This window comes from Cephus cinctus, unplaced genomic scaffold (genome assembly GCF_000341935.2).
Source record: "Cephus cinctus unplaced genomic scaffold, Ccin1 Ccin1_scaffold0168, whole genome shotgun sequence".
NCBI classification, from domain to species: Eukaryota; Metazoa; Arthropoda; class Insecta; order Hymenoptera; family Cephidae; genus Cephus; species Cephus cinctus.
The window spans coordinates 2,015,047-2,041,337 of NW_014332892.1; the positions used below are offsets into that span (position 1 = coordinate 2,015,047).

The 26,291-nt window shown below is 39.1% G+C and overlaps 3 protein-coding genes and 2 long non-coding RNA genes across 10 annotated transcripts; 2 read left to right on the forward strand and 3 right to left on the reverse strand.

Annotated features, from left to right (window-relative positions):
- Positions 1–3,067: 3,067 nt before the first annotated feature.
- LOC107264339 lies at positions 3,068–9,067 on the forward strand. The gene is made up of 9 exons (XM_015732493.2): positions 3,068–3,416; positions 3,761–3,921; positions 4,090–4,221; positions 4,323–4,403; positions 4,489–4,716; positions 4,841–5,044; positions 5,124–5,318; positions 5,388–6,697; positions 6,774–9,067. Exons 2-9 carry the CDS (start codon positions 3,901–3,903, stop codon positions 7,378–7,380), a joined length of 2,778 nt encoding a protein of 925 aa, XP_015587979.1. The 5' UTR covers positions 3,068–3,416; positions 3,761–3,900; the 3' UTR covers positions 7,381–9,067.
- Positions 9,068–9,446: 379 nt separating this feature from the next.
- LOC107264340 (Golgi resident protein GCP60) lies at positions 9,447–12,335 on the reverse strand. The gene is made up of 4 exons (XM_015732494.2): positions 11,928–12,335; positions 10,347–11,416; positions 10,209–10,268; positions 9,447–10,118 (listed from the first exon to the last, which is right to left on the reverse strand). Exons 1-4 carry the CDS (start codon positions 12,103–12,105, stop codon positions 10,014–10,016), a joined length of 1,413 nt encoding a protein of 470 aa, XP_015587980.1. The 5' UTR covers positions 12,106–12,335; the 3' UTR covers positions 9,447–10,013.
- An 813-nt stretch (positions 12,336–13,148) lies between these two features.
- LOC107263922 (homeobox protein Nkx-2.2a) lies at positions 13,149–23,859 on the forward strand. 4 transcript variants are annotated; one of them, XM_025081385.1, is made up of 4 exons: positions 13,149–15,050; positions 20,705–20,811; positions 20,908–21,108; positions 22,463–23,859. In XM_025081385.1, the coding sequence occupies exons 1-4, from the start codon at positions 14,968–14,970 to the stop codon at positions 22,963–22,965; spliced, it is 894 nt and encodes a 297-aa protein (XP_024937153.1). In that variant the 5' UTR covers positions 13,149–14,967; the 3' UTR covers positions 22,966–23,859. The 4 variants fall into 4 exon arrangements, with proteins under 4 accessions (XP_024937153.1, XP_015587097.1, XP_015587096.1 ...); XM_015731611.2 differs by having other exon boundaries at positions 13,150–15,050; positions 20,905–21,108; XM_015731610.2 differs by lacking the exon at positions 13,149–15,050 and adding an exon at positions 18,964–19,483 and having other exon boundaries at positions 20,905–21,108.
- LOC107263931 lies at positions 14,188–20,695 on the reverse strand. 2 transcript variants are annotated; one of them, XR_003058647.1, is made up of 7 exons: positions 20,249–20,695; positions 18,002–18,067; positions 17,524–17,853; positions 17,283–17,467; positions 16,660–16,811; positions 15,130–16,211; positions 14,188–15,055 (listed from the first exon to the last, which is right to left on the reverse strand). It is a non-coding gene; the product is annotated as an uncharacterized LOC107263931 (long non-coding RNA). The 2 variants fall into 2 exon arrangements; XR_001536798.2 differs by lacking the exon at positions 16,660–16,811 and having other exon boundaries at positions 17,283–17,853.
- On the reverse strand, positions 20,700–22,573 carry LOC112493825. Of its 2 annotated transcripts, none has more exons than XR_003058650.1 (5): positions 22,449–22,573; positions 22,161–22,374; positions 21,252–21,583; positions 20,941–21,092; positions 20,700–20,824 (listed from the first exon to the last, which is right to left on the reverse strand). It is a non-coding gene; the product is annotated as an uncharacterized LOC112493825 (long non-coding RNA). The 2 variants fall into 2 exon arrangements; XR_003058651.1 differs by having other exon boundaries at positions 22,118–22,374.
- Positions 23,860–26,291: the final 2,432 nt, after the last annotated feature.

Here is a 26,291-nt window from a genome sequence, read left to right on the forward strand (position 1 = left end):
GAAAAGGGGATGATGAGATGGGTGGGAGGGAGGGGGGAGGACGAGGAGGGGAGATAAAAGAGAGATAGTTATTTCTACACGAGAATTAAGATAAAGGTATATAAATAATATAAATAAATATATATATGTATATTAAAAATACACACTGAGAATTTGCGACAGATACGGTCCAGAGCAATACGTGATACTTCTGCGGATGGGTATATCTGTTGAGTGCAAAGAGAATAGAGAATTAGTTGGAGGATACAGGGATGGAGGAAGAAAAAAATATATATAAGTGCCACAGTCGTTCCTAGCCGCTTTATATAATTGCGCAATACGATCTTTCATTGGTCGCAGTCGTTAAAGCTATTTCAAATTTGATTTTTTTTTTTTTAGAGGAATTTGGATGAAAATGATTTTACGGAAAGTCGACTGGTCCCTGTCAACCTATCTCCCTCGCTGTCAGATTTTTTCTTCTTAATCCTTGAATTTTCTTCTTTTTTTTTTTGTATAAAAATTTCGTTTTCAAATTTCCCGCGTCGATTTCGCGCATCCTCGGTATACTTTTTGAAACCACGGGCTTCCTCGAGAGTGTCACGCGTTACTTTCAGCAGTATTTGGTACGAATATTATGTACGTGTAGGCATTACGTATGCTTCGTAGAGGGTCGGGTGTTAATGACGGGGAGAGATTGATAATTAAGAATAGAAGAAGAGAGAAAGAGGGAAGGAATAAAAATAAAATATACGAAGGATACCAGTTCAATACGATAGCCGTGCGAGTGGGTGATTGCGAAAGAAAAATTTTGCAAAAAACATCAAAATTGGTATACGACACTCCGTAAGGAACGATTGTGATTATTATTTTCATCAAGATGCAATTTTTTTCGCTATGACGCATCTCGCACGTCTTTATTATAACCGCCTCTGACCTTAGTACCGCAATGTGTTTTTCACAGATACCAACCAACATACTTTGCCGCAAACCTGCAGACCGGGACACCTTCGATGTCTTGTAACATTGTAATATAGCATTAAAGAGCAAAGGTTTAATAAATTATTTGATCAATCTTGGCCCTGAATTTTATTCGCACGGTATCCCGATTAAAGAAAAGAAAAATCCTTTTGGCAAGATTTTTCGACTTTCCTATACCTCCCGTGAGTGCGAGAGAGACCGACTTATGCGCGCCCACGTGAGCGCGACAAGGACAGACATACTCCAAACAAAATTTCCAAGGCTAACCCCTTGTTTTACAAATCCTATTTTAACAATCACAATTTTTTTTAAATATTTTTATTTTTATCTTATATCTTATCGACTATAAAAATCTACATGTAACCTATACTCTGTATTTATTATAACTATATTATCTTCATGCTATTCGTATAATTTTATATACCTTCCACTGTTATACGTCTCTTCTATCTCTGTCTTACCTCTGAAAATTTCCATGTCCAATACTCTCTTTTTGACAGTGTTAAAGGCAATAGTAGTACCGACCACGTTAATTAGCTGCGTCCTGCTAATGACGAGCACACAAGTAGCAAGGAGTGGTTGAGAGCCGCAATGCCCTATCAGCGTTCAGATAACAAGGAATGTTTCCAGAATGAAATATCGTCCTGGGACAACATGAAATATCGCCATTGCGTTTCTGGTATAATTAGATATATTCACGTTTTTTTGTTCGTCTACAAATATACCTAATTTCAATATACAAGACTAAGTGCAAGAAGATGACCCTGAATTCCATCGTTCGGTCAAGGCTCCCTCAGGCGTTTTCTTCTAGAACATCTATAGGGGAGGAATGTAGCAAGCTCAGCTACTGTGCAGGCAAAATGCAAATTCCCTCCTTGAGACGGAGACTCGGACGGTACTGAGATAGGGCAGGTTCTCGTTTAATTACTGGAACCTAATTAGGCAACCGATTGATTACCATCTGCATACGTGCTGCTCGGCTATTCAGTCCCTATGACCGACTAGTACATCCTCCTTGCTCTTTTGTCTATCTGCACGAGGATAGATCCTCCTTTTTTTTAATTCTTCAAATTCTCATATTTTTGTCTTGGCAATTCGTACAACCAGATATTTATTAGCTTCAGACCCACCAGTGCTCTCAGCATCCTCAACAGGGATTCTTGGAGCCTTCACGAGGTGGCACGACGACGCGCATATTTTTCCCCTGCAAAATCAATTTTACTATACAGTACCCTACATAATACAAGTACGTCACGGGAATCTATCGGTGCTATAGAGATAATGCGGTTTTGGCGCGAAGCCAGAAAGTGAAATTGTGTCCTGGCGCCCTCAGCCTTTCGCTTATGTTGTGTATAGTCCGTGTCTATAGGATCGGGGGGAAATGATTAATCTTTAACGTATAGGCGTCTTGGTACTTACGAAGGGGAGTGGGAGATCCTCAATTTCACCTCTACCGTCTTGACGTTCAAATTCGAATAAACTAATTCCGCCCTGGCGTCCCTTTCGACCGGGTGCGACTTACAATATTAATGTTACGTCACCACTTGATCCTGACCCTGATCCACGTGGCTCTCGGAAATCCTTGTCAGACATTTTCAATGACGTTCATTCAACTGGAGATTGAATGTTTGTTTCATGGGTTACGTAAAAGAATCTAATGAAGTACACCTTAATTTTTTTATATACTGCTTATATAACTTTTTTCCGTTTTTTTGCGTTTTCCTCCGAACGACCCTGAGACTTTTCGAGATACCCGCTCAACGCGCTACTCGGCATCATCTCAAATTGCAATCGATAGATGGCCGTCCTACTGGCGCCAAAAGATGTCTTTATTATACGAAATACTCCTGCCTACAGACTCCTTCATATGGCGTGACATCTAGTTTCGCTATTTTATTTATATAATGTATCGACCTAACTACCCTTGACTATCGACAATTTTTTTAAATCGATGTCACTTTTTTTATGTCGCTCGAAAAATTTCTGCTCGTATAACGCGGACGAATCAGGTATGACGTGTAAAATGATGTATGGAAATATAAGAGGGATGAACGTTTCGTTCGATTGGGATGCTTGTCGTTATGATTCACCCCACTTAAAACGTTAAGGCTTCAGACCCTTATGACTCCATCGTGTCAGTTCATCCACTTCAGGTGGTTTGATTGATTTTGAATGGCTCACCCTGTAGGGGGGTTCATGTTTGCCGGCTGATTAGTACGACTCTATTTTCACTGAGGGCAGTTTCGGGACCGAGTTATGCAGGACGGATCGTACGGAGAGTCGAGGGCGCCGTACTGGCGATATCAGTTACCCTTAAACGTTCTTTGGGGGTGGATCCACCCAATTCTCCTTTTAGGCTAAGAAAGTACAAATTTTTGACTGACCCGTCGTGTTTCCTCCCCCAAAAAACAACAGTAGTTAGTGACACTTTGTGATAGACACCCCTATGTGATTACGAGGTTATTACGTTGACTGACGAGTGATTATTTTCAGGGAGTGACAGTTCTGCTCCTTTGTTTATTTATTTATTCAGATGTCACTTAGTAATCGTATCGATGTTTAATCACGTGTTCCATGTATCATTGTTCGTATGTTAATATATTAAAGATATATAGAAAAAAAATATTTCACGTGGCTTCTGTTATTTTGCGTTTAAATTTCATATCTAGAGTACATAATATTTTTGTTTTCATTTTCCTCTCACAATCAGTATCACGTAACGGCAGGATGGATACCGAATGATAATTAATTAATTAAATATCCACAGCACGTATGTAATTTACAATGGTAAATTTGTCTACAGATAAAATTAACAGAGTAACGTTGCGATTGCAATGGTACGCTCTGAAAATGCAGAAAGTAATTAAAAAAGAAAATTGAAAAATGACAACAATCGGTATTTGATAATAATTAATCGGCGATTCTTCTATTTTATATCGAAAGATGAACCGTGAGAATGAGGAAGTGAGTAAACTTACTGTACAATAGTCATATAAATTATACACAATATCAATCGATTATATTATGATCGCACATTTTGATATGAAATATTTAATTACGGTATATATAAGCAATGTCTATTTCTTTTCAATTTCAATAATCCATTTTTCTTTTTATCACTTTACATAACAGCAACGACCAATCTCACAAACGCTATGCGGTGCATTGCAAAAGGAAGCTAATTGCAAGTGTCTGGTATTGTCATTGTTAATTTACGGCTGTCTAGCGGCTATCACATGGTGCCGGTGTGCTAACGTTACTAAGGTAAAGAAATTGGCCACAATCAGAGAAAAAGTGAAAAATAACAGAGAAAAGTATAGAGAACAAATTTTTCTTAAATAAATCACTTTAATCCCCTGCCATAGGTCGTCATCAATGCCTTTAGAAATCCCATCAGGAGTACGAAGCACGTGTCACCCTGCGACGATGGTTACATATACATACCGGTGAGTATTTGCCATGAGTATACATAACAAGATAAAAAGTAATAAAATAAAGCCTAATAAATATTGACAATTTTTTTTTAAACAGGTGGCATTCATGGGTATGCTCTACTTGGTTTATCTGGTAGAGTGTTATCATTCACCGACAAGGATAGATCTTTTGCATTCAAAGAGTCAAGACAGCGTCCTGTCCAAACTGTCGCAATTAAGATTTTCCCAGCCAACGATATGGTGGAAAGCAATTTCTTATCATTACGTACGAAGGAAACGGAGGATAACACGGTACAGGAACGGTGATAATTACACGACAACGCAGGTAGATCTTAAAACGATTTAGGGATCCACGTAACGCCTTTGATTTAAATAAATAAATTACAGAGCTGGTTAAAAGGATAAACTCGACCTTTCATAAGGTCCCTCTATCCTGGTTCTTATTACAGGTCTACTATGAGAGGTCGAACACGCATGCAGCTACGTCCTTTTATTTTTATGAATACTGTGGCGTCAGGGACATCAGTAAGGAACTGATCCTGGACCCAAATACACCAATCACTAAGATAAACCTGACTAAGGGATTTGCATTTTCGAATATGAGATCAGCCACAGAATTTGAAGAGGCCAGATCGCGATTTTTTGCTGAACAGGTAAGTTCAGTTTAATTTCTTAAAAGATTTTGACTAGGTGCTCGTATGATGATTGGCACTATCAATCTTCCTGTTCCAGGAACACAGAGACAATTATATGGAGATGAGAGAAGGCTTGGACCTGGGATACAATTTCAATCCTACTAACTTAGTAGCCGTTTTTGGTAATCCTTGGTTCACGAATTCCTACGTTTACTGGTGCTTTAGTGCATTGTTACTAAGCTGGCCGCTCAGGATCATCATCGAATGTAATACGCAGTACGCTGATTATCAGGTAATGTTAATACAATTTTTGTTAACATGTATATTATCATATAATGACAAGTAACGCATTGATTTTAAGATCACTAAATTGTTTGGGGTCAATTACGATACTCCATCCAGTGGCGAACCCATTCACGCATCCTCGAGCCAATTAAGTGCGCCAGGATCGTATATGCTGGCACCCAGTTACAGCGAAGCGTTATTAATGGATCCTTCAGCAACCGGAAACGAAGACGAAACCAGAGAAATGGTACCGAGTTACTCGGAAGCACTTTTGTACGAACGCGCAGAGGATGTTACGCCCTGTGAGATTACAGTCGAGAGGAATTCTAATGGGAACGACATGATGGTTACTGGGTGCGAGTGTCCTTGTCACATGATTGTTCCAGGCACTTCCGTGTCAACGATTAGCCTTGCGGAACAAGAAGAGGTACCGGTGAATGTAATAGAGAACTCTGAGGAGAGGTCACAGAATGACCTGAACGAAGTGCAGGAAACTTTACGGCTGATCCAACGATCGGGAAGCATCAGTGAGGCTAGCGTAGTTGATAACAATTTTGCAAATCCATCCAACGATTTTGACATTGAGATAAGAACGTGTTCCAATTGTCAAGCCGGGACGAGCACGCAAACAATTAATTCCGAAATTCTACCAAGGATATTAGGACACAACAGACTGAACGGCGGATGTAGACAAGTATCTTTAGAAACGTTAAATAGCGGAAACGCAAAGGAGATAAGAATACAGCGTGAAATATCCGAGCCAAATTTGAAAACGGATTCTGATCTGCTCAATTCGAATACGCTATTTCTTCGTGTCAACGGCCAGAGCCTTGAGAACATTTTGGAGCACGACGAGGTCGAAGGTCACGACATGCGAGCTTGCTCTGAAAGGGCTGAAGCTTTGGTCCTCGAGGATGAAGACTTCCTGGCCCTAAAATCCAATCCGTCCACAGAGTCCAGCAGCGACAGCAGTGGCCAGGGTGCAATTCCGAAGAGGATAGAGATGAGAAGTCGTGTGACGGTCAATCCAATGTGTGAGGTCGTCAAAAAGATACCAAGCTCCAGGACTTATTTCTGCTTAAAGTCAATCCTAAAACAAAACAGAAGAAGGTACACACTTGTTACAACTGAGGAGTTACAAAGCCTTGCCGAAGGTGAACGTAACAGACTGGTCTTTGTCGAGGACCTGGAGATACCTCAGCGACCAGGAACATCCTCTGACAGTGGCTCCACTAGGGGCTGCGTTGAACTTCCGATAAGTGATAAGACTCGTGGCGATCATGGATCGCGAGAGACTCTAGATAGTCAACAGAATTCAAGAAAAAAACAATTACAACGAATTAATACTAGCTGCTGTCTTACTAATGAAAAAAGTGAAAATTCCAGGTAGGACATAATATCTCATTGGTAATACCAACCTGAAGTCAATTATGATTAATCCAAAAACAAACTTTTTTTTCAGGGTATTAATATTCGCCAGTCCCATACAGGAAGTATGTCCGAGTGATCCATTCGGTGGTAAAAAAGTGGTACCAACCGAAAATCCACCAGATTACGAAGGGGCCGTGAATCTTCCTGTGCTGACTCGACTTCGTAGATCCTTAACGGAACGTGAATCGCCCAATCAGAGAACTCATAATTACCGGAAGCACCATCGCACCATGAGCGTAGAGCCGGAATACCTGTTTTCAGAGAATTACAGACAATGGGATCAGAGCGATTATAGAAATAGTATAATATTACCAAACGAAGGTTTGATACCGTCGCAAGGCACAAAAATCCTCCTGCAAACTACCAATCGAATACCAATCAATCAATCCACAATATTGCCCGATGAAGTCGCCATGGAGCAAGAACATTTTTTAGAATCCAATCAAGCCATTTCCAATCTTCCTGAAGTTGCTTCCAGAGGTAAATTCTCCAGACTGACGCGTTCCTTGACCGAAAGACGAACCGGAAGCCGAAGGGCTGATCATTGTCTTCATAGAAGCTTCACGGAACGTGTCGAATTTGCTCGTAGACCCGGAAACGGTAGATGCACCAATCTCAACATGGAGACTTCGTTGTAACGAGTGGCAGCCGTTGGAACTGCTTATTTCGACGACGTAACGAAAATTTTATACCTAAGTGCAGCTTATGTCTTCTTTTATTATGTTTCTTCTGACAGATTTTCATTCAGCCAATTATATTTTTTTAAATATAATCATTGCTCGTGATGCATTCTTGGAAATGATCAATGACCACGTGCACGAGTGAATTATAATAACATGGTTATGATTTCGGAAAAAAATGGCTGCCGCTAAAAAAAATTTGCTTTCCCGTACGAACCAAAACGCCCAATGTAAATTCGTGTTTAAGCTGCTTGTTGGGGCGGGGGAATAAAGGGGTGATAAAGATATTAAGTGATTTATAAAACAGCAGCGCACAAATAGCAAATATGTGCCATAGGGGCTTGCGTAGAGATCTATAGTTCTTTATTAATCTGGTACCAGATGTCAAAATAACGGAATATGTGTAAAACGTGAAACTTTGGAAAAATTTTTTATCTGGTATCACGATTGGTACGTGTTAGATGATGATAAGAAGAAAAAAAACAGAGTCGGCTTGCCTTTCAGATAAAGAGTATCTACTGCGAATTTAAAGTGATTTTTCTGAATTATTGACCTTTGTCAACAATGATGATTCTTCATTGTCGTACGTGACGATGGCCATTTTTAATTCGCATAGGACTCTCGTCGATAGCTCAATATATACATACATACACTAATAGTAAGTAAACCAAACACCTATTAATTAATTCGTAATAGATAATGAAAGTTACGAGATTTATTATGAATATATATATAATATATTATATATATATTATATTATATATATATATATATATGTATACCAAGATATATTTGTTGTATTTGTATTTTAAAAGCTTATACGTGTATTTTCGACTATACAGGTTATTATTGTATTACATCGCGCAAGTATTCCTAACGTCAATTTAAGCTTAAGCTAATTTTTATTGTATTATGGTGGTAATGCGTGTGTGAGGGGATTGTTATTGATTCATTAATAATATTATTATTGGGGCTCGAAAATATGTGATATATATATGTATATGTATAACACCGATTTTGGCTTTTTGGGACTGACACGAAATCCTCTTGAACGTTCGTTTAATATTTAGATAAAAATCCTCGCCTGTCGCTCAGTAATTTTCCCCGTTTTCGGGAAGTTCGCTTGGTAAACGCTTGGTTGTCCGAATACGTTCAACTGCCAAGAGTAGTAATAACAAGAGGAAAAAAGAGTAAAATTGTGAAAAATTGTAATAACAAAAACAGAAGTGGTCTCGAAAATTTGAAGATTCGCCGCACGCAGTATACCGGATTTTTAATAATAAATAAAATAAAAAGTAAAGAAAAAGAAAAAATAATGCCAAAAAAATTAAAACAAAATATATACGAGGTGGTCGTATTGTAATGTATACACAGCGTTCACTAGCGATATGGCGATATTGACGTGTTACAAAATGAAGTATTGGGGATTTTCAAAAGAAAAAAAAATCTCTCGGTCCGCTCTTCTATTATGCAGACAATCCGCGAAATATTTTCGGGCCCGGATGCGAGGAGATAAGAAACTTACCGTAGGAAGAAAATCGGTAGGGGAGCGAGAATTAATAAAAGTTAATATAACATTACATCGTATAACGTATGCCGTCTCAAAAAAGTGCTCTTGAAACTAAGGTCATAGTACGAAATGAGGGAAAAAATCTTAAATAATAATTATAATCGGGCACGCGATGAATTATGAAGTGTGAAGGGAGGAGGGGGAAGGAGTGACCAAAAAAGATACGTTTGACAAAAAGTTTGCGCGATACCGAAAATAAAAGCCTCTGTACCTATATACTTAATGGCGCAAATTTTTGCGCGATAGAAACTAGAAAAGTTTATAGTTCACAATTATTAATAAATAATTGATATTACCACAATTAATACCGTATATTGCAATATATTGCTTTATGTATAAAGAAAATAAGAAATGAATTATGGTTACTGAATAATAAATGTTGAGATATGAGAACCATGTGTTTTTTGATCTTTGGTACATATATCCGCGTGCTAAGCGCAACGGAATGAGAGGATTTTTCATTTTGTATTTGATATATTTTTCAAAAACACAAATATCCGTTTAACGAACGTAATACATAATAAGTAATGCAATCTGCATGGTAATGGGTCAAAAGCCAAATAGAGTTTTGATCCAGAACCATATTTTATGTATACTATATCAACACATATACATATTTAGACGATATATTTATATTTATTTATATAATATAAATTATGTCCTACGTGATCTTCGCTTATTTTATTACATGTCGCCAGGACGAGCGAAGATCGCATAGGCGCATTTCTAAATGTCGATGTGAGAAAAACTGTCTTAAAACCTTCGTCGTACTTGTGCCGTGATTTCGAGGAATAAAAAAAAGTGTCTTCACCATTGTAATAAATATATTTTGTTTTCTTTATCACGACGCGAACACCATTGCTGTGTGTGTGAAATAAAAGATAAGATGCGGGTTTTCGTTTATCTTATTGTTTTTCCTGTCTTTCTCCCTTCATCTTGGACTAGCGTATAGCAGACACTGCTAGTTTTACCAACGAGCAGACGTTCATTTTACAGAGTATAATTAATACATTTATTAATACTAATTATTCTTTGTAAAGTCGGGCCGCGTATAGTACACCCTGTAGTACAGTGTTTTGCTTCGCCATAGCGAATACGAATTGTCGAATTTGAGTAGGTAAACCCCCTAGAAAAAATACCATCAAACCAAGTTCGTAAGTTTCCATGTTTATTGTGCTAAGTATTAAGAAAAGTTTTTATTTATTAATACACTCACCTGCCCTGGATACTGGTGACTGCCAGCGTACACCTCTTCCTGGGAATCTCTCCTAAACACCTGAAAATTAATAAGTAGATAATAACGAATTCTTCTTTTTTAATGCTGATGTTACTTGCATTTACTTGCTATACTTACAGGTATTATAATACTTATAGGAGGTGTGGTTGGTTTATATTCGGATTTGACGCCGCCATTGACAGCTCCGCTTTCTAAATCTTCTCGAGATTCGTAGTCGTCCTCATCCTCGTCCTCGTCTTCAGACTCGCTGATGTGCACAGATACTTGATTCGTATCCGGCTTGGACCATTCAAAGTACACACCGAAACCAATGTCATATCCATCTGTGGCAAATTCCCAAAATAGACAGGAACCATCTTCGTGAGTGGGTACTCGAACTGTCACTGTTTCACCATGACCAACTTTAATGACAGCATCGCTAGCTTCTTTTCTGATGGTATCCTTAAACTCGTCGACACCTTTCCTCGTCCACATTTCTGCTGGGGAGATTGGTGGCCAGTCATGTTGTACTTCGTCAGAATCTTCATCGTTTAACGGCGTTGTTTCTGTCGATTCTATAGCTTCATTCTTTTCCTCATCTTTGCTAATATTTTCTGGTGTGCTGTCCTTCTTTTCATTGTCCTGTTCCTCGATGACTAATTGATTTTGATGTAATTGCTGCATGTATTGGTGGTAGTGTTGCTCTTGTAATTGTCTTATAAGAACACCTTGTTGCTCAGGATTTCCAGGATATTGTTGCTCGGCATAAGCCTTGAATTGATAATAGGTTTGTTGATTCAATGCTTGCTGTATTTGTCTCCTTTGGTTCTCCTGTTTTAGTTGCTCTTCCTCTTCTTTCTTTTGAGCCTCCTCTAATTCTTTTAGTCGTTTCTCTTCTTCTATTTTGTTCAATTCCTCTTCCTTCTTCAGTCGTAATTTCTCTTCTATATCTCTTTTCTGTGCTTCGACTACAGTCTTAAACAAAGGGCATAGCTTGTCTAACAAGACTATAAAACCTTCCATCGCCTGTTCCTTTGAAATATCTCCTAAATTTTGCCATGCCATTCGACGATCTCTTCCTATCACATCTAATACACCCAATGGTGGTGCATTTTCTGGTGTACATTTACCATGAGTTACCTGCTGCGTAAATGCCACTAACTTCAATTTGTCTTCATACGAAAGATGCACAGCCTTTCCTTCTTTTTCTGTAAACAAAGATATACAATGTGAAGGGCTCATAAAAAATGACACATTGTAAGTACAAAATCGATATCGTGCTGCTGCGAATAATTCATCGTGACTGACGTGTTCAATGAAGAGTCATTAATTCCTTATGCTGTGCACAACATTGTCAATAAATGTGGAGACCTTTTTGCCTTCTTATACGGTTGACAATAATCCACGACAAGGCATGAGAAAATTATTATTAAACAGAAACAATTTCTGATATCTGACCATATTTTCAGATTCATTTTTCGTAAAATACTTAAATGCAAAGTGTAAACAGAACAAGCACATGACAGTCCATTAAACTAGACACGCACTAACAATTAAAACGTCTTGCGTATCTAATGAAGCAAAACACGAATAACGTGCGTAAAATTTTCAAATATTCAAAATACGAATTATTTATCGTCCTTAAACATAAAAACCATATAAAATCCGAAAGAACGTTGAAAAAGAAGAGTATTGCATTCGGGAATAAAGCGCACTCACCTTTGTAGAAGTTAAGCGCAATTTTATATAGTTCACGAGTTTCAAAACCCGACAAGTGTGGTTCAAAGACTTTTGCGTTTTTACTATCGTCTTTATTTTTCGTTGTTTCACCGGTAGAAACCTTCAATTTCTCAAAATCCGTCCCGACGACGGAAATCTCACTGTTTTCGGCCGCCATTTGCGTTTGACTGACACGTCAATGAGCAGTAATGCCAAAATTCACTTTTAAGCCCTCCAAGAGTTACGCGAAGTTACACAGTAACTACTGTTGCCAAAAATCGGAAGAAGGAACCGTAAATTCAGAACAGTATTTCCAAAATTAAATCTGTCAGCATTTATACATCCGTCAGCATATACTCCACATGGATATAAGTCTTTAAATTATCAGCCGCAAAGTAACAGTTGGCAACAATAGCACTACCCTTCTAGATAATGCTCGCGCACTATACGGTTCTGAAGTTTCGATAAAACTTAAAATACGTTCTGCACTAACATTCTCTTCCACGGAAAAGATTGATTATATTATTGGCGTAATGCTAAATGTTTCCTAATCAATCTTCTTACTTTTTATAAACGAAACAAGAAAAAAATTCCAAATAAACGACTGTCGGTATAAATGATCGACATGTATCGCTGTGCTGCCTCTACAGTAAGTTGCCGACGTGACCGATATTATCAAGAATTCCCGACTTATCGTCTGTTATCCAGTTACCACCAGGATGCACAATTTCCGGAGACCGATAGATGAATTATTTCAAAGAACTATTATCAGTTGGCGCCACTATCATCTACATGATTAATTCAATCAAGATCTGTTGGATTTTAATACTGTGCTAATTAAGCACTTCACTGTAATTGCATTATAGTGATCACTCGAGCAACTGTTTTGTTATAAATAAGGAAAAGCTTTGGGTAGTAATTGAACGACTGATACAAGTTTGATATTTTTAAAAAGTGTAATTATATTGTAAGTTTGATAATTTTGATTTCGAAGGATCTACAATGATGCCAGATGCCATCAGCTAGATTGCGATTTGACTTGGGCAACATGATAAGGAACATTGGACACAGGTAATAGATTACGCGTAAGAGATCAAAAGATGAATATAGAGCATTCTTTTAATTTATAATCATTACGAAATGTTTGCTGCAACAGAGAGAAAAGACGCAAATAATTGCGAGGATACGCAGAACTTTTTGCGTACAAAGAGTTTTTATTTGAAAATAATATAGATACGGACAGTTAATTTTCAAAAAAAATTCTTATCGACAGCTTCGATAAGCAAAGATTACGGCCATATGTCATGGTTGTGCTAGATGACAAGATACCTATCGCGCTAAATGCCCTAGTGGTTCAATAAAGGTAGTTAAGGCTGATCGAGTCCCTACTTTTTAGTAGCCGTGAGACTTTTTCCAAGCAAACTGGAATTCTGAAGTGTCATCATGGCGTCATACGTATAGTAATAGCTACGTCTTATTTTCTCCAATTATACTTGACGTCTTTCTAACTCTGAGACTTCATTCACCTCCTTCTAGGTTATTTAGGTCAGAACCTCGAGATCTCATGAGAATCTCTGAGAATCTTAATTCCAGTTGAAAGTCTTTTGTTGCTTGTATTCTTATTCCAATATGGTAAACTTTAATGGAATCCCCAAGGAAAGTACAAAAAGAAGCTACACGATTTACCGAATTGGCAATGTATTACTTAATATAGACAGAGCTTAAATATTACTTTATCAGAGCTTAGTATATACTGTTTGGGAGCACTTGTCCACTAAGCCTGGACACTTCACCTCGAGGGTCTCTTGTCATTAAAAAATTAAGGTTCAGTCATGCATCATGTTGAACGACCCCTAATCTTATTCAACTTCAATCGATCTCGTTCACCGTCAAAAAAGACGAATTTCACGCGATTGACCATCTCGCTCAATGAAAAACCAATAAAGTGCTCAATTTTGTCCGAGTAAAAAGGATTCTTGCTCGCTATCATTTTATTACAGAAACATCTTATAATTTGTCTTTGACGTAATCGATACACTTGACGTAAAAACTCGAAATCTCACCAACGAAATTGATCAATTGCGATAACTTGGATACCCAACGGCTTGGTTGCTTAAGTAATTATTAATTATTTACATATTTTCTAATAATTCATACTATCGTAAGATTTGATTATTTAGCAATTTTCACACAACATTACACATGGACATTAACGTAGGATTGGATCAGTCGAGAAAATTATAATTTATAAAAAAATTAATGCAATCTTTGCTAAATTTTATTACGGTCCATTGACTGTCTTTGTCGAGTTTATAACATTCGATATTTGGGGTTCCGTATGCTGTTACATCTTGCAGTAGTGACACTAATCTATATAGGGTGTTATCAAACAGATAACGTTGCCAGCGCTCCTATCTGGTAGCCATATTTTCGATGCAATATATAGGTGATCAATGTATTAGCTATACTTTCCAGTGTGGTAATACGAGCACAACCGTTAACCTCGTACAGATACTTTTCTTAGGACTAGCTAAGCTATTTGTTGCACTAAGTTATACCAGTCAGAGATCGCTAGATCATGATTAGTTGACCGTGTGCTTTTATTCCTATCTCAAAACTAAATCCAGTCTAAATATTCCACGCTATCGTACCACGGTCGTAAAGAATAAGGTATCACGACAATTTGTAAACGAATCGGCTAATTTCTTTGTATTAATGAAAAGTCTGATAAAATCAATTATTATAAATTATATAAAAGCTCGTGTAATACAAAGAGTGAAAGCGAATTAAAAGAAATAAGAAAAACGTGGTGGACTACCGACAATCGGAACATCGACGATCCGACGGCCAAGAAAATTTTCATTTTCGAAAAGGGACACCAAACAGAAAACGACATTCTGATGGACTTTTCCCCAAAGATCAGTCGTTTCCGACTGTAATATCGTTTTACGTGAAACTGACAATTCCTGGTGATTGAAGAACTCAACGAATTTTCGGAATACCACAGTACGACGTAGACTCGATATCCGACAGGGAAAAAATGGCTACTGGATACGATGAATGTTATGATGCTTCCTGGCATCTGATTCCTCCAGATTATGTTAGCAATGAGGATGATTACAGGTAAGCTAAAAAAACATATTATATATTGACTAACTGAATTATAAGATATTATAAACATATAGAGATTCTTTGAACTCACGTTAACGCATTCGATTTGGATGATACCAGGCTAACCGGAAGTAAACGTTTAAGAACCGTCACGCATGTTGAGGGTGAATCCTCGGCGTAGAGTGGTACGCCTTGTTACACCTCACAGCGGAAAAGGCCCAGCTGCAAGCACCTGTTGGTTTCCACGATAAATTTCAGAATAATCCAAACCTAATCACCCGCTTACTCTTACCAGAACAATCAGATTTCTTAATATCGTTTTCAGTTTTTTAGCCCAATTATAAAAAATCATTGCCATAATCAGGACAGTGTAGTTAAGTTGATGTATTAAGGGTAAAAAAATTATTAAGAGAAGAAAAAATTAAAGGATACCTTGGGATAATATATATATATACATATATATTAGTGTAACCATGATTCTTGAAATAACTTCTTAAATGTTTCTTAAAGTATGCGACTTAACTAGCCGTGCAAAGTTTGGGTCACGTTTGACCCCGTGATTTCTTAGGGGCCTTATTCACTCAGTGAGGGCCCTTGAGGTGCCCCGTCGGGTTTTCTACTACGAGACCTTACTACGTTCATTCATGTGTCTTGGGCCCGCTGGGCCTTTGTCAAAGACTTCATGAATGAACGTAAAACTCAATAGTATTTTTTTTCTCCATCTCTTGTAACTTGGAGAAACTCGCGCCCTTTTACAAGAACGAGGTATAGCGTGTGTATCTTGTTACTAAAGAAGTCCTGAGTTACGCCAATGCGTCGCTACACACAGGGCATTGGATATATTATAGATATCTTGTTATCCAATTATATCAATTGATTGGTACTGATTACGTATCGTTTCTTGATAGATAATAGAGAGAAATTAATAGTCAACGAAGAGTCACGATATTCGGGTCGATTGGATGTACGGATTCTCAAAATTATTCCTGTCAGGTTCTTTCCCATGGTCAATTTGAATTTCGTGTGGCATTTTTTTTTTTTGACAAATGATTTCATGTCAAATTCATGGGGATGCTGAAAATGGATCCCTTCTTCCAGAGACCACACAGACAGGTAAATCGCTTGAATAGAGTTGCCAAAGTATACTTTGGATTATTTTATTTGCAGGTACACCTGTAATAAAATAATAGTTTAGAACCTGTAATTAATATTTATAACGTAAATTATACTATGAATTTTTCTGGGCATAATTAAAAAACCGTATCTATGACACTTTTACGATGTTCTCCAGTGGTATATATATCTTTTTTCAAAATAACCCCTCGAGAGCCTTTTCGAACGTGACCAACTCGTAGAGAGATAAGTGGTGCTTGAAATGCTTGAGCTACTCAAGGTACACTCGAGTATAGGTTAGAAAAATCCACCAATATGAAAATCCCTAGACGAGCCAAAATAGGGGTGCATGAAAGGGACGCCGACGTTAGGGTGATATTTCGAAAATTTCGTTAAATCTTGCGCTGGCACGTACAGGCAATAAAAGTAGAAGCGTTCAGGTGCGCCATTGCCACAGCCGACAGGTACTGATATTGTAATGTTAATGGTGAATTTCCAAAATACCTACTAAATGGGTGAGCATCCATTGAGCGTAGCACGTTTTGCCGCACCTGAACGTCGCCGACTAGACCGTCCTTCGTAGGTTAGGTTATGTACAGTACTTTAAGTACAAGTGCGCCAGTAAAAATCAATCGAGCTCCCATACAGTGCCTTGTGTACCTAGGAGTTATTTGGTTAGCTTGAATAATTGAAAATTACAAAGTTTCAAAATCCTTTGACTACGGACGCTTCAGACTAAGAGAAGAGAAAATACTGGAGTCTAGTGTAAACTGTGAATCTTAGAAAAAAGCATCCAAGATCTCAGCTGATCTCAGACTACAAGGAATCATCTAGCCAATGACAGCCATTTGTAATTTAAATCCTGTAATCCGAAGCCGCTTTTCAACGCGATTAACTCGACCGCAGGTTAAATCCTTCGTTAGCGTTGGAAATAAAGCTTTAACCTTACCACCAGTTAATCCTACATTCGAGCGACGGTCTAGAGACTCTTGGTTAATCCGATCATTTTGATACGTTCCTTCCCACAGTATTTCTCTCTCTTCGTTTCTCTAATAGAACGAAGTAAAATAGTACGTAGAAACGCGTTAAAGGTCTGAGAGAGAAAAGGATTGTAATGGGGAAAAAATATACCTTGTATGACGAAGTACCAAGTGGCGGGAGACGACGAAGCAGTAAAGCAACGAGACGTAGACAAATTGGATTGCGTGCTCGAAACAAGTTGGCACAGCTATCGCCAAACAGTCGTGGGAGCAAGGCAAATGTTCCTCGATTGCCGAGGCTGAAGTTGCTCTTCCTTTTTCTTCCATTCCTTCTTCCTTTAGTGTGTTTTTTTATTCGATTTCTCTCATAGCAAAAAGTAGAACTATCCTACCTTAAACTTGATTCTAACAGAATTAGACTGGTCGACTCAGGTAGCGGCGTAGCATATGATTCAAGATGCGCAGTAGCCCACTGCGCAACTGTTCTTTACTGCGGCTAAAGCTAACCTATTTCACGGCGGAATTTATTCCGATGATAAATCCCATGGAACTTTCGGTCCACCCTTGAAGAAGAGACCTCGTGGCACCGCCCTCTTCCGTAGCTTTTTGACTTTTTCAAAGTATCCACCAACACAAAGAAACACTGAATGAACCGGAAACCCTCGCGTCCTGCCTTCCGTTTACCTGTTCCACGCCGAATTGGCCTTTTCTATCTTCTGTGTCTATGGGCACAGGAACTATATATAATACCTATGTAGGTATATGGCGATGCGTCTATGGCGAAACCGAAGTAACACGTGTATCCGAACGAGTGGTGCTACAGGTTCGCTTTATATTACCTTTTCTCAACTATGAGAAATTTCTACTAACCTTTTGATTTCATGGGGTCCACTTTACTTCTTCTTACATTATAGTAAAAAGGGTCCGTTTTCCTTGCTACTGTTAAAGAATCGAGGTAGCTATATGAGTAATTGCAATGTGATACATCAGTCGATCGCTAAAAGCATTCTACGATTATCGGCCGTTACGGTGTATCATGAAAACGCGTCATTTGCTTGACTGTGCTTTCACGTATTAGTTTATGCTTGAATATAGATAAATTATATTACATAGATCCTAGATAGGATTAGAAACATGATGCATACATGAATACAGCTATAACTAAAATGATGTCAAACATTATAACTCCTAGATTAAATTTTGAATTTTCAAGACACACATTTATTTAAACTATCAGTGACTAAAAATAAAATAAAATTTAATTATTCAATTAAAATCAATTCTAGTGACAATCAGGATTTGGCTAATCAATATAAAAACTGTGTCTGACATCACGTGCGGCAGTTCTAACCCACTTTTGACTATCAATAGACGACAATCTATAAAGAGGAATAGAACGAGAGAGAGAAGTGAGGAAAAAAAACATGAAAGATCGAAATGACACAGTAAAAGCACCGCTAATGCTCTTTCACATTAACACTCGACGTAAAGTATGTTCTCGGTGTAAAAAGCGCTAATCGATGAGAAGCACCGATTGGCTGCCGCTGGTTCAGGGGTTGAAACCACCCTTAGCAAGTTTCGTCAGAACGTACGTCCATTGGTTAGTCACAGGATGTAAGTGAGGACCGCCCATTGGCAATCTATCCGTAAGTTACCCAACCTGCGAACACGCAACTGCCACAACGGTTGGTGAATCTAGTAAATTTCTAAAATTCCCTAGAGAATCAAAGAGGCGTTATACTAAGGGAGCCACCGGTACGAGTTTGAAATTTTACGGTGACGCCTACGGGATCCGCCCCTGACGTCAAGGGTGCTTGAGACCCCAAACAGGACGGAGGTAGGGAACACTAGCCGTCAAGTGCTCGTCGAGGACACTCAAAAAGTACAAGAAGTCCTCCACTTCGCTAAAAAGGACCTCACCCGCACGATCCTCGACATTTTAACCTATAAAAAATTTTCGCGACTGTTCTACCGTGCCAGTGTTTCTTTTTTTGGTTTGTCGATATTCACCTCGACATTGTAATACAGTGACTGCCCTGGTTTTTCAGTGTGAGTGATTTTTGTTGTTGTGAGAGATCCATAACGAGGGGGAGAGAACACGGTTTTCTCTTGTCAAATATATAAGAAAAAGGTAAACCAAGTTCGAAGTTGAGAAAATTGACGAGGAGTTCTACGAGCAAGGAGCATCTAGACGGTGTCTGTCTTTGATTAATATGTACTGACAAAAGTTTATCGCGAGTTTATCTCCACCAAAATGGCGGACAAGAATAAGATTCTACCCTGGCCTCTTCTACCCTACTCGGCCAGTCTCTTAAATCATGTCTGGTACAGACAGCTTGCACTGAACTCTAGGTAAAGAAATAGTCAATATCTCAAGATCTGTGTGTTGTGTGTGAGCGGGTGGATGTGAGAATTTGTATCTAGTGCTTTCATTACACTGTCATACGTACGTATCTTGAATTTTAAATTTAAAAAAAGAAAACCAAAAGTTTCAAAATATAGACATTGTAGTTACGAATGAAAGATTTTACATTGTCTAACCAAATTAATACGTCGAATTAAGATTTACAGCAGCTACCTTATCACGTTGAGATCATATCGTTATTCTTGATAAGAAATCAAACGCGTTTCGAATATCCAATCAAATTCTACACGCGAGACAGTGAGAACGATTGGCTCATATCCTGTGTGCCTAAAATGGCTTCTCAGAGGCCACTTAGGGAAATGAACAATTTTCAAAGCCATAGTAATTCACCAGAGTGTCTAATAAACTTAAACACGCATAATTCCCATAGTGTATCACTATGTGGATTAATGATAAACTTTCCATAAAGATAATCAAATGATTTATGTGTAATATCAAGCATTGACATACTAGGACTATATTATATGCTTAATGTATCTCATTCAGGGATTTCAATGCCGGGTTATATTGAGAAGGCAGATTTTTGGAATTTCTCAAATTTTTTTATTTCCTGTATAGTTTTTTTTGTTTTTGCTTATCTCGACTTCCGGCGGCAACAGGGACTTTGAAAATGTTCAATACAATGTAAGGATAGAAGCGTGGCCGAACGTGCCATGATAATGGGACGTTTAGCTTATGGTTACAGTACAAACCAAGGTCCTCCGGGCAGGTTGTTGGAACGTCCCGCAGGTATCCTTAAGGTCGGTTTCTAGAAAAAGACACGTTTAATCGCATCTTAAAAGGCCGCTGGCTTCTTGACGAAGTGTCACCCGGTTCTTCGGCGTCTCTTCTGAGGTGGTTAAAAGGCAAAATTGGATTGGACCGTCGGGTAGTCGGACGTATTCTTTGTGCTTAAAATCACAGACTCCTAGAAACTCTTTTTCGTTAATCGCAAAAAGCCAGAGTCCCATGAATACCGGAACGAAGGTTCCATCCTATATACGATGGCCACCTGCTGTTTCGCGCTTAGATCCTTTATGGGGAAAATCACTTGTTTATAAATTTTTCCTGTGCCCCGACAAAACATTTACTAAGGTTGAGGCAACAAAGTCAAAGAGAAACAAATGAGAAATTGGTTTTTACGTAATCCTCCTTTTTTCTTTTTAAAGATTATTCGAAAGCATGAAGATGCCTGCGAGGATGTCCAGTTTTCATATCAGCGACATCCTGGAGCTGAATGATCCCAAACCCACTCAAGAGGAGTCCGAGATACAGGGTATGCCAAAAATCTATGAATAAAGAAGAATCATATTAAAAACCATGTTTTTCCAATACAAATAATTACCATAAAATTCTATTTCATTTTCAGCAGGCACCACAGTAATACCACCAGCAACCGACGTACCGTCGACCTATCAGCAACTCCTGGAGCACACGACCGCCATGTTACAACCGGCTGTACATGCGAATCTAGCCAGAGGTACATTGCCACCACCGCCACCAGGTATATTAGGATGGCCAACGGGTCCAGCATTACCCACGAACATGCCTCAACCACTAGAGGAAGTAAACGGTAAGTCAAGAATACAGAAAATAATTATTTTCAATTTGCTCGTGTACAAAATTTCTTACACCCAATATACGTATCTTGCTTGTACGCATGTAGCTTCTGAATCTTTCCCTTACATACACACACATATATATATATATACACACCTAGTATTCCAACCACGGGATAGAGGGATACGTTGCAACCCTTATTTATTTAGCACCCTACAATTGGTCCGCCTCGCCTAAGCAGGATCTAATAGCCCCGTAAAAGGTCCTTGTGTCCCGTACCCGATTGGTTCGCGGAACAGACAGATGTCCTGCTCCAGGACAGATGCACGGACCGCGACCTTCGATGAATTGAAATTGTCACGCCCAAAAAGGGCATTGTCGGTGGTAGCCATGGTTCCCCAATTTTTTGCGTTCGCTCTTCCCAACCAAGATCCCCGTACCTCGTGTATCTTCGGTTAGCGCCAAGTTTGCAAGGGGGTTGGATTGACCTGTGGGACGGGTACAAAAAAGAATCAGTTATGGATAATTAGGAGGAGCGATACGCTTGATTACGGATACGCGGATTCGTGACGATGGGTCGGGGGTCGGTGGAAAAATAATTTTGTCACTCGGTCCTATCCGCTATTTTTCTTTCTTCGCGTGCACCAGGTCATACATGTATTTACATAAGTTTATAGTTTTAGGCTAATACGTTATCCGGTGCAATAACAAAAGATCGTGGTGGAGAATCTAATTGAAATCACAGTGCGAGTACCGGGCTCGGCGCTAATCTCCCATGAAAACGATACGGTTGATCCCGTGGGGTCAGGCGGGGTCGTGTAGCTATCAAATGGGCTTTATATTGGTTCACACCCTCCCCAACGAAGTTAGGGCTCTCTCACAAAGGCATATTGTTGCACGCGAAAAAAAAAAACCCACCCTGACTCCCAGCTACTAGGACGCATCGTGGCGTCTCGGGGTAAAATTTTACTCGAGGTTAACATCGCCGTTAAATCGATTAGACAGAGCAATAGTTACGTCACTGATTAAATTCATTATACAGCATATGCCTTAGGCTGTACCCACGCGAGGGACCCTCCTTTAACGATCGTTGAAAAATGAGACTAAAAAATCGATGACGTCCGCATCTGCCCTGCTGCAATCAGTTCTAAGAGCCGACGATGATTCGTCTGGAAAAGTGCAGCTGCACCAAGAGCGACCTCGTCGGTCTAATCTACCGGCGAACGCGTCATCCAGGCATAGTCGTTAGTCCCCGGTGCGTAAGTGCGTGTAGGTAGACCTGGTGATGAAGAGAGAGGATGTTGAAGAAAAAAAAATTTTTTAATTTTATTTTGAAAAATAATATTTTTTTACCTTCGTCATTCCAGTTCTTCAGCAGCCAGACTCGACCAGTCCAACGATCTCGGACCTGTCCTTCCCGTCTCACCAAGACAACGGCCACGAGTCCAAGGACGACGAGCAGGAGTTCGAAGAGGAGCAACATCCGAACGACTCCCAGGCACACGAGGGCGAGCACAAGAAGAGGAAGCGACGCGTCCTCTTCTCCAAGGCGCAGACGTACGAGCTGGAGAGACGCTTCAGGCAGCAGAGATACCTCAGCGCACCCGAGCGCGAACACCTGGCGAGCATCATACGGCTGACCCCTACCCAGGTCAAGATCTGGTTCCAGAATCACAGGTACAAGACGAAGAGGGCAGCGACGGAGAGGGTGGAGGCTGGCGGAAGTGGATGTTCTCCAAGAAGAGTCGCGGTTCCGGTACTAGTCAGGGACGGTAAACCGTGCCAATCGAAGCTCATGGAACAAGCGACGTATCCCGGAAACGGGCAGGTACCGATGGCGCCCTATATGCAGAAACCGTACTGGTGGTAAACGTTGATCGTTGAACGGATTTGTGCGAACTGGTCTTTTTATTTTCTTCGTGAGGACTCAAAGTTACGGTGGTGTTTTTCTTTCTCTTTCATTACTTTTTACTTTCTCTTATGTTTCCTACTTTCTCCGTTCCCATGGACTGGGCCGAGGCGCTTCGGTCTCGTTAAGACGAAGAGTGATTCTTAGTGCGAATATTATACATATAGCGAATAGATAGACGTGATATAGCTAGATAAATGAATATCGTAAATTTCGAGGTTAATGTATCCATTAAGTTTTGTACAAAGAGTCGTTGGGTATAAAGAGTTCAAATTAGTTATTAGTATTAACCGTGTACCAGTGTCACTCGTCCTTGCGACGAGATTAAATGGTACGACTTCGTCATCGGTGATTAGGATTAGCGCTCGTGACGTGTACGATTAATGGGATTGATCGTACGATTGGGATTGAATATCTATTTTTTTTTTTTTTTCCTTACAGTATGTACTTCCGTATTGTTCGTAAATTTTCAAAGTATTGCCCAAGGAAAGTTTTTTCAAAAGTCTTTATCCTCCCACTGGACGATCCAACGAATTGCGTAACGAGCATAGAGCGTCTATGATAAATCGCGTTAGCGATTCAAGACGTTGCGATGCGATAACAGGGACGATAAGAAATTTTTATCTGTCGCACGTGAAAATAAAAATTGAGACGAACAATAATTAAAAGAACCAGTGACGAGCGGAGAAGATCGTCAAATTCACGAGTCTTCGTAAAAAGGGGTGGAATAAAATTTTTATCTACTCAAAAATTTGTCGCTCATCCAAATTGGGGGTTAAAATAATCTTATCCCTTTTGGTAAGGTATCGTGTAGTTTCGTTGTATATTAAAAAAAAAAAGAATATCAAGAAACCTCAGACACGCAGAGAAACTATAATTTTTCGATTCGAGCAATTTTCTAAAAAAAAATATTTCTAAAAAAAAATAAGCAAATAAAGTCATCAAGGCCAGTTTTTTTTTTTCGGTGAAACGAATTTCACGTGTCTTACGTCTAACGTTTACCGATCAGAGATGACGTAAGGTGGAGATACGAATTATCCCCGTTTACATTAATATTTATTGTAGTAGGTTGTATATATGTACATTGTGTATGATACATAGTAAACTAATATATCAAACGCATATTTAATAAATCCATTGAAAGTGTAAAAAATTGTTACTAGACTTTTAAAAAAAAAGTCACTAGGATCCTTATTCCCTGGATATCGATCGTATCGATCGATCGATATCTCATATAAATGACGATCGAAGCTCGATAATTAATAGAATAATTTGTATATACGTGTATATCTATATACACACGTTGAAAAGAGTCTCGTAAAACACTCGAGAGAAATTTTCCACCCTTCTTATTCCTGTCTCGTAGATACGCCGGATGCCACTGTAGTTTGAGTGACACGCATCCGGCTTCCGTTTCCGAGCGGCCATCTTGTTACCGGTTTAGATTTCCTGAGGGCGCCCCCTCAAACTAGAGCGTTACGTACGGATGGCTCGCTGCGAAAAATTAAAGCTGACAATTCCAGCGTTCCCCTTCGTCAGCGACAGAGTCGCTCTATAGAGACGTCCAAGCATTTATCTCGTCCTTCGACACTGGCAACGTGTTTGCGCGATTGGATTGGTAGAAAGTATAGCGATATCGGTAATAGTTACGATAAAAGTTACGATTGTATATCGCCAATGGAAATTCACCCAAATACAAAATTAATCAATAAAAAAAGAAGAATAAAATAGGCCAAAAATAATTTGAAAAAAAAAAACATCAAATTTTACATAATTAATTAAACGAATAAAAGATCAATAAAAAAGATAAACCAGGTAAAATGCTAAACTTTTTTTTTTTTCAAAAAATATACAAAAAATATATCAACGTCCATCCACGCAGCTGCTATCTGCTACCCATGAACGCAATAACTTTTACCGTAAGAATCGATTTTTCAACGTTGATTAAATCGAAAAAAAAAAATTGAAACGTATCGATCGACGATCGTATATCACAGACGGGTTTATCACGCTGATAAGGACTTCACCGGATATACGAAAATCACTGTGGTACCATGGAACAGTCTCACCACGATTTTGGGGTGGTTTTATGTGAAGATGGATTTTGATTTTATCAACAATCCAAAATTGTCGTATATAGCCTGGGCTCTTAATCTAGTGGCATGAACTTTTATCAGGTTGGTATTTGCAAGCGAAAACACGATGACGTAGCGAAGTAAATGGAGTGGACAGCGGCCGGCATATGCTTTGTGGCGATTCTCTCTTCGGTGTCCTATAGCCTATAGAATATTCTACGACGTGCGCGAAATGTCTGTGCGTTGAACCGGAAGTACCAGATAACATTGAGGGTACGTCATGATTTATATGACCACCCGTTATCTGACTTTTTGGACACGGACCCGTTCGTCCTTATTTAATATATATATATATATATATATATATATATACATGTGTATATAGGGTAAGGGTAGAAATCGAATTCACTCTTCTAAAGAACGGACACTGGTGACTCCTTACTATTTTCTACCCCACAATAGGCATCTAGGGGGTGGCACAGTCAGCGTTCAAGTGGTCCAGAGTGAAGAAGGGGGTAGCTCGTTAAAACGACGAATAAATATTAGCGATAGAGGCACATGGGGTCAGTATCCACAGGGTTACCAATCAATAAGAGAAAATAAATTGATAGTCCCGGACCGGCGGGACGTCCCCTAATATTTCCGAATGTAATCGAGGGGGTGTGCTCTCTTGGAGAATCGAGTGAGACCAAAGAGAAGGAGAGAGTAAAAGTAACCAAAGAGTAATAGAGAGAGAGAGAGAGAGGGATGAATAGAAGTAAAAAGAAAAAAAAAACGAAAAAAGTTCGACAATGCAGTCAGCCCCTGGACAGTAGCAGGGGTTGCACTGTATTCCGAGGGTGTTTTATTGGCCGGTTTCCGTGGGGTGGAAATTCTGTATAATACAGTAGAATCTTTCCAAAGGAATACTTTAACCCCCTGTATCCTACGGTGCTTCGTGCTTTTCCTACTGGCCTCAGTCAGCCCATCCAAGTACCTGCAGTCCTGCAACCAAGATCTTCGCTTCCGGTTTGTCAATATTCTTCGGGCAAAGATTCGATTCATCCCTTGACTAATTATATTGAATCAGCCTTGAATATTGGTCGATTTATAAAACTGTATTTACAATATATATATATATAAACTTGGAATTTGCCGAGGTATAGGGAACGCCATTAATTTCCATAGAAAATAAATGATAACAAATGATGATAACCAAAGTCAGATAAGAGG